We start from the raw sequence: 10,859 nt of genomic DNA on the forward strand, positions 1-10,859 counted from the left end.
ACCTCGCTTTATAGATAAAGACAAAACAACCCAATCAAATGTGCTCTTCATGTGGATTATAGTAAGTACAAATAACTGAGAAAAAGTGCAAGTGCAAATTTTCTTTTTGTGGGAACAAATCCCTTGAAATACAAGGGAACATGTTGGCCGACTGCCTTGTTCCTACCGAGAGAGAAAGAGAGGATATGCTAGAGCAGATATATTAACGGAAACATCAGATTTTTAGGCATGGCATGTCAAACATTTTTTTCATGGCAATTTATGCTGGAGCTAGGATGACAATTTTAGTTGGCGAGCACGGCAATTTTCTAAAAAAAGGAAAAGAGATGAGACGGATTTGCGATGCTCGCTAACTAAACTTGTCACCCTCAGCAAACATAATTTGCCGTGAAAAACATTCGATTTGCCATGCCTAAAACTCTGACGTTCGTTGGATATTCAGGTCCTATGCTAAAATCCCCATGTAAATGCGGCATATGATCCAAAGGGTTTATGCAAAAAGTTATTCCTAATTAAAATTTGGAATTCTAGAAATTCATACAATCTAAATACCGCCTCCATATTAGAAATATGTGCTGTTTTGGTCATCCTTCATGTAAAAACATAATTATATCACTATAAATATTGTCTCAAATATCTAAATTAAGAACTTGTAAATCATATGTTTAGATTTATCTCAAAAAGTATATTCATACTATAATATTTTCTTGTGACATGCATATGTAGTGGTCAATCCAAAACCAAATTCTACAGATTTTGATAAGGGCAACATTGTTGCAGATTTTAAAGTGTGCCTGCTCACATGCGTCTAGTACCTTAATTATCATCCGATCGAAAAGAGTTAAGAAAGCTCAACCTCCCTCTATATTCGTCGATCTGGCTCCCCGGGCGTCAACTATGCATTACAAGACTAAAGTATATATTTTGGTTTCAATCGATATCATATCTCAGTTTAATTGTTTTAGTAACAAGCATGATCACTAAAGAAAACCTACGTAAAAACAAAGCATCATGCCCGCCAAATGTTGTCTTCAAAATGTACAGTTTTGAACATACTCATTTTGCGAATGCTCTCCCCAGTTTCAGAGAGCATCAAACTTCCTGGTCGGTTGTAACAATCAATACAATCTTTACACCCTAAAATGGCCAGATTAGGAAACCTAAAAGGACAACTGCATGCCATGCAGGATCATATGATAAGGCGAAGAAGATACTTGCATGTGATATCAAGAAGGGTAGGATGCATCCAATTGTGGCGTGAAGCACGGCGAGCCTCTCCACACCCTGGCGTGCATCTTGAGCATCTCCCTCGCCCTTTCCCTCGGCCGATCGCCCGCGGCGCCGGTCTGCACCAGGAACAGCAGCCTCACCACCACCCCGACCGCCAGCATCTCCTGCAACACTGCTGGGGTCGCCGAGTGCCTCGCCACCGCGTGCAGGGCGCGCACCGCGCTCTCCGTCCCCGCGGCGGACACTCGTGTCACCGCCCTCGCCATAACCGCCAGACCTGCCGGGTGCGCCACAAGCTCCAAACGCCCTTCAGCGCAGCCACAGAGATGGTCCATTACCACGATCGCGAGCTCGGACGCCCGCTTGCTTCCTCCATAGCACTCATCGAGGAGCAACTCCACGAGCGCCCCGACGGCGCCGGCCTCGACGGCCTTGACGCGGTTCCGGCCCCAGAGGCATAGCCGGCAGAGCACCTGGAGTGCGATCTTGACCGCCTTCCCGGAAAGCTTATCTGTCACCACCGACACCACTCCCTCCACCAGCTCGGCGCTTGCCGAGGTCAGCTGCGCCGGTGGCATCTCCGAAACCGCTGCCTTGAGAAGCTGGATGCCGTGCGTGCGCGAGAGGTAGCTTGGCCGCCTCAGCGCGGACGCCATGGTATCCAAGAAATTGTCGCCGCGTTCCAAGACTCTCTTCCAGCTTCCCTCGGAGAGTCTAAGCGAATACAGAATGCTTAAAGCTACGTCCTCCGGCGAGCTCGCCTTTGGCGGACCGACCACGGAGCCGAACATCTGATCCTCCTGGGATTCTAAAGGCTTGGGCGTGTCGTCTGCGGCGTGCTTCTTGACGACGGACACGAGGAACGCCACGGCGCCCGGTGTGCTCTCGACGCAGCGCCGGTTGCAATCGCTCTCGGCGACGATGTCCGCGAGCTCCCTCAGGGACGCCACCAGCAGGTCCTGCCCCCGCCTGGCCGCGTCCACGATGGTTTCCACGCGCGCGGCATCGATGGGAGCGCGCGGGGTGGGGAACCTCTCGACCGCGTGCACCGCGCACCAGCCCTGGATGAGCCGGCGGAGCGTGTGGTTGGGCGTGGGCTCCCGGTCGGCGGCGCCGAGCTTCTGCTTGGTCATCGGGCACTCGCCGTGGCCGTCGGTGAACACCCAGCGCTCGATGCTTTCCCGGTCGTAGGTGATCCCGGACGAGAGCGTCACAGGGTCCCGCATGATCTCCATGGAGATCGGGCACAGGAAGTAGGACGGAACCTCCACCTGCGCCGGCAGCCCCTCCATTGCCTCTTGGTCGTATCGCACCGTGTACGCAACGCACTCTGTATATATGTTTATCTATGTCTAGCTATGTACACATGCATGAAGCTAGGAGAAGCTCTAGCAAGTAGACAGGGATGGCTCTGGTCGTCCAAGCGAGGTAGCTTCTGAAGCCGAAGGAGACAGACGAGAGATGGATTTATAGGGCGAGAGTTAGAAGGAGAGAGAACAGAAGTCGACGGTGAGAGATGAAACCGTGGAAGTCTTAGTTGGGCAGATTCTTCTACACGACCATGCAATTTGCGAGTAGTCTTATCTGAAACGCAGGCTGGCTGCTTTCAGTCAGAAAAAAATAATGAAATGATAGGTGTGGCGATGAACAATTTGGTTGGTGTGGCAGGAGAAAAGAAATCAGGAAATGGTGGGCATGGCGAATTAATAAGGGTGATGGCCATTTCCTCGCGGGAGGGAGGTGAGGTCGATCGGGTCGCGCGCGGTTGCCGGACGGACGGGCCAGGGCGGCCACCGCGCGCTGACCACGAAACGTTCTGCGCGTAGCTTTGACCCTTTTGTTTCGGCTTCGCTAATTTCTTTGTTTTATATAGAGTACAATAAAGAACATATTAGTATTCACCTATTCGACTGTTCCTTCTTCTTCTCCCGGCCTCTCGATTGCCTGGCTCGCATTGACTTTGAAATGCCAAGGTTGATTAGTGCAGTAGAGTTTTCTAGCTTCAGTTAACTCTCTGCTAGCTGTACATGTGCAGTTCTCTTCTCCGTCCAATAATTCGCTTTGTGCTTGGTACACTGCATGTTCGTATGCGAAACCGACCATGGAGTTAATACCTTGATTGATACGAATCCTAGTACTCTCTCCGTCCCAAAATTCTTGTCTTAGATTTGTCTAGATACGGATGTATCAAGTCATGTTTTAGTACTAAATGCATCCGTTTGTAGACGAATTTAAGACAAGAATTTTGAGACGGAGGGAGTATCTGTTTTGGTAGATCCTGAAGGAACATACCTTGATTGATACTAGTAGCTGATTTTAGACTACCCTGGGAATAACATAGGTGATAACATCACACTTATCTAGACAAAATAGATGATGTGGCATGTAATTAATGAAAAAAAGAGGCATGTGGTAACATAACTAGTTACTGTAACATCACATATTAAGAAAAGATGAGTCTATAGCCTAATAAATGAAGTGATGCATGACACAACACATATGTTACTACCCACTGTGGAGGTAGTAAGATAGAGTAGTAACATACGCATGTTACTACTCTAAGTTACTCCCCACTGTGACTAGTTTTACGGTTCATTTCTATTAGGCTTCAGCAGTTGAAACTTTGCAAAAAAAAAACATGTCAAAATGTTTTCAAAAGTTTCTTATTTTGAAGCCCTCTTCAAAATGAACACAAATATGATAACAAAATATAAATTGGACTTTAGATTCAAAAGATATAATAGATTTAAATTTATAAGTCAAAAAAAGCATGTGAGGTGGGATGTGTAAGACTACCCACTGTGGAAGTAACATAAGTGGTAACATCACGCATATCTAGATAAAATAGATGATGTTGCGAGCGGTTAATGAAGAAAGAGAGGCATGTGGTAACATAGCTAGTTACTAGTAGTACTATGAGTAACATCACATATACCAAGGCAAGATGAGTCTATAACCTAATAAATGATATGATGCATAATACCACACATATGTTACTCCCCACTATAAAGGTAGTAACATAGGCTAGTAATATATGCATGTTACTGGTCTAAATTATTCCCCACTGTGGCTAGTCGGCATGAACTCTCTATCAAAAGTTGCATGCATGGATCCCATTACTATAATTAAGCCCTAATCACATGAGGGGGGAGGGGGGCAATCTAATTTGCGAATCACAAGGCAATTGAGTGATCACGGATTTACGTGCCACAAATCCTCTTCACACATCATGCATAATTACGGCGTATGTAGTGCGGTTACACTTTGTCTCTAAAAGAGAATGTAATCACGCTATGGTTTTAGTTTTACAGCTCGAAGGGTCACGAAGGACTCTAGAGCTAAAATCCTTGTGAATGACCCCAAAGAAATTAAACATAAGTTCTTCCATTTTGTACAAAGAACCTCCAATAAAACTCTTAAACACAATTCAGTCCTCAGGTGATTGCCAACCTTGTCAAAGACGACAGGCAAGCACCTGTCGACTATCCCTGACAATAACCTCCTTGTCATGACATCACACGACAATGGAAATGGGGCCTCACGAAGATTGAGGTTGAAGATGAAGGCGCACGGGATCCGCGTGAGGCCGACTACTCGACCTAGCCTTCGAAGCCATGCATGAGAGACATCTAGTCATTGGATCTACAAATCTATTGTCGAGGTCGCCGTTTCGCATGTGTGGTAGAACAAATATCATCAAAGCCATGCCTCTCTCTTACCACTCAGTGCACCAAATCTGATGGAGCTGAAGCTATATATGCCCCCATCTCTCATGCTACCACCACGATGGTTGATGCAAAGAGTGAAGGGTGGGAAGGCAACTGAATCAAAGCTTATTGAAGGAGCTTCTGCCGTGTCCACCTCCAGCAACAGGCTTCCACCATTGAAGAGTACTGGTATGGTTTCAAAAACAAGCATACATTTCCTCCGGATGAAAACGCACAACCTCGCCTTTTCAGCTAGACCAGGCATTTTTTTACGTGTATGTGTCGCGACCTTGTTAACGGTGCTGGCTCGAATACCTATTTTCGAAACAGGGGGGACAATGTTAGACCTTTGGTTGAATTCGTCAATATTGACACACGCGCAACAGTCCCTTTTGGAACACTTTGTTTAGTAGTGTATTTTTCGCCGCTCGGTCACATGTGACACGTCTCAAACGTATCTATAATTTCCGATAGTTTCATGATGTTATAATATCACTTTTGTATATTTTATAGCATTTTATATTATTTTTCTAGACTAATCTATTAATTTAATGCCCACTGTCAGTTGTTATTTCCTGCATGTTTTTGTTTTCCTAGGAAATCAATATCTATGAGGATCAAAATACCACGGGATTTAATATGATTTTTTTCTCCACGAGAAGGGTCCATAAAGTGCCGGAGCCAGATGAGAGGACCCACAGGGCCTCCAAACGGGTAGGGGCGCGGCCAGCGGCTGACCTGTGCCCCTATGCTATGTGGCCCCCCTGCACCGCCTTAGCTCCATTCTTCCACCTATAAACCCCATATTTCGCGAAACCCTCAATATCAAGTTTTTCCGCCATCGCAAGTTTCCATTCCGAGATCTATTCTGAAGGCGTGTTCTGGTACTCTGCCGGAGGCTTGTTCATCAATCTTGCTGCCTCCATGACCATATGTGAGTAGTTTCTTTATGACCTTAGGGTCCACAGTAGTAGCTAGATGACATTCTCTCTCTCTCTCTCTCTCTCTCTCTCTCTCTCTCTCTTCAATACCATGTTCGCGTGAGTTTCCTCACGTGATCTAGATCTATCTGATGTAATCAGTGGTAAGTTTGTTGGGATATGACAAATTGTCACTTTATGATTAGATCATTGAAATCAATTGAATCTTTTGAAGTTTCTTTGTTGTATAACTGAATAGCTTTGTATGCTTTCCGGTCTATTTGTCTTCTTTGGCCAAGTTTGATGGGTAAATCTTCAGAGAGAGTTGTGAACTATGGTGGGTTGTAATATTGCGCTGATCTATATCCCAGTGATAGAAACGGCCAAGACTCATATTGTATTGTTTTCATTAAGGATAAAACGATGGTTTCTTGTCATATTATTGATATTCCAGTGTCTTCATTATGTCATCTTGCTTATTGCAATGCTTTGATTGTCATGAACTTAATACTTTGAGATGGATGTTGTATAGCGGTGTTTGGATGGAGTATTAGTCGTAGATGCAGTTGGATAACGGTCTGCATATCATGAATGTAATGCTTATATGAGATTATACTATGAATTATCATAGTCATAAATATAAATATTACAATTTAATTATTGTCCAATTGTAATTGTTCACCACACTACATTGTCTTGCTTATGAGAGATGCCACTAGTGAACCTATGGCCCTTGGGGGTCTATCTTCTTATACTGAAAACTTTACCAGAAAAAGTATTTCCTTGTTGTAATGTTTTGTTTATTTTATCTATCTATTAGTTCCAATTGTACCATGCAATTTAATCTTGTAACTAGCAAGACAAGAAGCTTGACAGCTTTCTTGTCGTGTTGGGGAAAGGCTTGTTTTGTGTTTTCTGTGTAGGTACCGGTAACTTTATTTGCTGGAAAAACACCTTCTGGTTCGATAAACTTTGGTTCACCACTAAGGAAATACTTATTGATAGGTTACTATACCCTAATACTTGGCTGTTACCCAACCACTCTTATGAGTAAGGTTATGAAGATTCTCCCGCAAGACAAGATAGATGGTCTCAAGTTTTTGTTTATTTTTCCTATAAGTTGGCTCGTTCTACATCATTCCAGTTTTCGTTTATCTACAGTCGTGTGCATAGGTTGGATCATTCTGGTCTACAATTCACTTCATCGGCGACAGTTGTTGTTTTGGTGTGCTGGTCCTACAGGACTTTAGCACAATGACTTTCAGACCGTCTATTACAACAAGGTTTTCCTGGCTCCGATGAAGAGGAGGCGATGATGATGATGCACCTTCGGCTCGTTTCAGTTTTTGTAGTCATCGCTAGTTGGTCTTCGAATTTGGATATAATTTCTGTTACACTTGGTGATCTTTGTATTGCTTTGGTGAGTATAACGGAATTTTTTCCAATAATAATAGTAATATATAGATGTACTATCCTCTTTTGTATTAAAATAATAACTTTATAGCTAACTAAGCCTAGCTCAGATGATTAAGTTCTTCGTGCTGGAACCAGTCCACTGGGGTTCAAGTCTAGACTTGGCATTGGTGCTCCCATTTTCCTAAATTTATTTCATGCTTCCCAACAATGTTTGTTCAGTCGAAGGAAGCATTCTCTTAAATTGTTTTGCCGGCTCAGTATATTGGAATTGCTCATAGATGTACGGTGTGCATATGTGCATTTGTAAGGGTGAGTATACATACATGTATGTGAGCATGTACAAATAGTCAAGTCCTTTTCTCGAGGGCCACATGTCGGCAGGGCACACCTAGCTTTGACCCGCATCTCATTTCAACGCACACGAGCATTCACCAGTGGACTTTTGGTGTGCAGTTAGTTCGATCTAACCTTTTTCCGTTTTAGTTTCGGTCCAACTTAATTCTCTTGACAAGCATCATCTAACCTAACATGGTCAGGCCGTCGGGTCACAGTTAATTAGGATCAATACGGTCGTTGTACGACGGCAACTTCCCCAAATTCGTGTCCATCGTCCACATATGATTGTTAAGGTTTATTGCGGGAACCTCACGTACCGCACGGATACCTTTGGATGCATACGTGCTAGTTCCAAAAGCCAAAGGCCACAATTAAACGACGACGGAACAAAAAGGTTGCAGTGTAAACGTACGGCGCGCCTTATATAAGCACGTGCTACGTGAAGATCAATGACACAGCACGTGGGCAATACTACGAGCTAACACCAACCCATATGTACATTTTGTCTTTTGGAACGCCTTTCTGCTTCACATGCATGCACGCACGCACGTCGCATTCCTGAAAATCGTACTCATGGAAGAAACTTTTACACTTTTGGTTGATCTGCCCCATATTTCTTTCTGTGAGATCCAAGCCATATCATATGCCAGCGCAGTCAGCAACATCGGCGTCCTTTGCCGGTGTTGCATGCGACGACCAGCTCATCCAACAAACTAATTGAGATACTCACTAAAAAAAACTACTCTCCAATCCATACTACTTGTCATCAAATAGATGTATCTAAACGTATTTCAATATGTAGATGCATCCATTTGAGCGATGAGTAATGTGGGGAGGAAGTAATTAAGATCCAGTATTAGTATTAGCATGTGTGAAGGAGAGCCTTGGTGCAGTGGTAAAAGCTGTTGCTTGTGACGATGAGGTCACGGGTTCAAGTACCGAAAGTGGTCGGACCTTTCCCCGGACCCTGCGCAAGCGGGAGCTACATGCACCGGGTTGCTTTTTTTTATTAGTATTAGAATGTCTATCCCAGGCATGCATCATCGAGGTGAAACTTCCAACCCCACCCAATACCTCTGGGGGAAACCCTAGACCAGTTGATCGGATGACATCGGCAATCATGTGTCGTTACCCCCTTGGGGGTGGCATTCTTGGAGATGCACTCGTGCTCGAGGAACCAACGGACGACTTCTTCGGTGGAGCGGTGTTTCTTTCTATATATTCATGACGGTAGTTCTCAGCGGCGTGGAGCAGTGGAGGCTCGGCGTCAAATTTGTGGCGATGGACACGCGCGGGAGGACGGCGTTGTCTGGCATCAGGTGGCGTCGATGGCAGGGAGGCCTAACAAGGTCGATACGACAATACATGCTTTGAGGATGGATCGATGGAAGACGGAGGTGACGACCCTTGCAGTGTGTGCGTGTGGTACTCACTGTGAGTGCATCGGACCGAAGTGTTACTCAGTCCCGCCTATGTGGTTTGGATGTGGCATCCGGCTTTAGATGTTAGGTTGTGGTGTGATGTCTGTTTGGTATGTGGCCCGGACATTCGGCACCCCTTCTCTACCGAAAAAGGCTTTCACCCCGCTTTATAAATAAAGCAAACCGCCAAGAGCACATACAAGGACTAGTTCAAAACACACACACCCAAGTCACACAATAAAGGTCCAGAGGTCCTGCTGAGGGCACAACTCAACAAGCCCAAAACACACACGAAATAAAAGAGAAGGCTCAGCCGTGGCCAAGGCCGTAGCCGGAGAGCAGCAAACGACTAATCAGGCTCAGGAGGAGGCAGCGGAGGGGCAGCGACAGGCGGACAGCCATCGAGCGGAGGTCGGCGATGAAGGCGGAGATGGCGTCCCGATCCCGAGGGCGGCTAAGCGGCCGCCAGAGCTGCAAGTAACCAGACAGTTTGATGAGAGTGTCAGTAGAATGTCGAAGAGGGGAGAGCTGAATCACAAGTTTATTGCGAATAGTCCAGAGCGTCCACGCGAGAACCCCAATCTCAAGCCACCTAATATGGCAAGAGGGTAGCGGGGAGGCCTGTAATTCGGCGAAGAGGTCGGGGAAGTTGGAGTGGCACCAATCTCCACCAACCGCCTCTCTAAAGCGGCTCCAAACAAACTGTGCAGATACGCAGAAGAAGAAGATGTGGTTCGAGTCTTCGGGGGTATCACAAAGGGGACAGAGGCCAGCACCCGGGTCATTGCGCTTGCGAACCTCAACCCCCGATGGAAGCCGACCGCGAATCCATTGCCACATGAAGACGGTGGGATGGCGTTCTCGGGCTCTAGCAATTGCTCAGGCGCCCCGCCCCTGCCCGCGCTAGTGGCCGCCTCCGACGCCTTCCCGTGCTCCGGCGTCGCTCCAGTGACAGCGCCCTCCTCTGCCTCTCCGGTCCCTCCCGCCCCGTCGACCCCCGGCGTCGCCCCCGTTCCTCTGTCCTCCTCGCCCGCCCCTGCTACGGCCCCGCGCCTCCGCTGGGCGGATTTGGCCGACGAGGAGCCATTCCCCCCTCCGGCCTGTGCCTCCCCTCCCCTGGCCGCCGCGTCCCGTCGCGCTGCCCTGCCCTGCAGGGCTGGTGACCCAGCCCCCCGCGTGCGGGGTTCGGTCGCTGGTTCGCGGCCGCTGCAGTCGCCGACTTCGCCCTCGAGCTCGTCTCGGGCGTAAGGGCCGCAAGGTGCGCCCTTGGGGGCTGGTGGAGCTCGCCGACGGCGGCTCCGGACTTGGGGCGTGGTCGGCCGTTCTGAGCGGGGCGGAGCAAGCATGTCCTGGCGTCGCCCGGCCGCTTGTGGCTCGCCGGAGTTGGCCCCTGTCCCGCCTGCGGCTCACTGCGACCTGCCCCCGCGGCTCCGCCCGTTCGCTCGTCGCCATTTCGCCCCTTCATCGCATCCTTTGGCTCCTCCGCCCTGTGCCTCCGCGTCAGCCACTCCCGACGGCGTGTGTGCCTGGCCTCCCCCTCGGGCTCGCCGCCGGCGGCGGTGGTGGGTTTCGCTCCCCGGGGAGAAACCCTACGGGACACATCTGCCTCCTGCTTGCTGGGCTGTGGCCCGGCGGGACGTGGCATACTGGGCCGTGCGCCGGCCCAACCGGCCCGTCCCCCCTCTGAGCCCGCGCCCCTCCAATTGGGCTGGTTGGCCCCTCCTGGGCCGCGCTCGTGCCCTAGGCCCAATTCCCTAGGGAGATCGATCTGGCTCCCGGGGGGCCTCCCGACCGCTTCATTCCCTCCCTCCGCCGCCACGTCCGTCTCC

The 10,859-nt window shown here is 48.3% G+C and overlaps 1 protein-coding gene across 1 annotated transcript; it reads right to left on the reverse strand.

The window, feature by feature from the left end:
- Positions 1–1,022: 1,022 nt before the first annotated feature.
- Positions 1,023–2,652, reverse strand: LOC119355126 (E3 ubiquitin-protein ligase PUB23-like). Its single transcript, XM_037621908.1, has one exon. The coding sequence runs from the start codon at positions 2,520–2,522 to the stop codon at positions 1,227–1,229; it is 1,296 nt and encodes a 431-aa protein (XP_037477805.1). The 5' UTR covers positions 2,523–2,652; the 3' UTR covers positions 1,023–1,226.
- Positions 2,653–10,859: the final 8,207 nt, after the last annotated feature.

This window comes from Triticum dicoccoides, chromosome 2A (assembly GCF_002162155.2).
Source record: "Triticum dicoccoides isolate Atlit2015 ecotype Zavitan chromosome 2A, WEW_v2.0, whole genome shotgun sequence".
NCBI lineage: Eukaryota > Viridiplantae > Streptophyta > Magnoliopsida > Poales > Poaceae > Triticum > Triticum dicoccoides.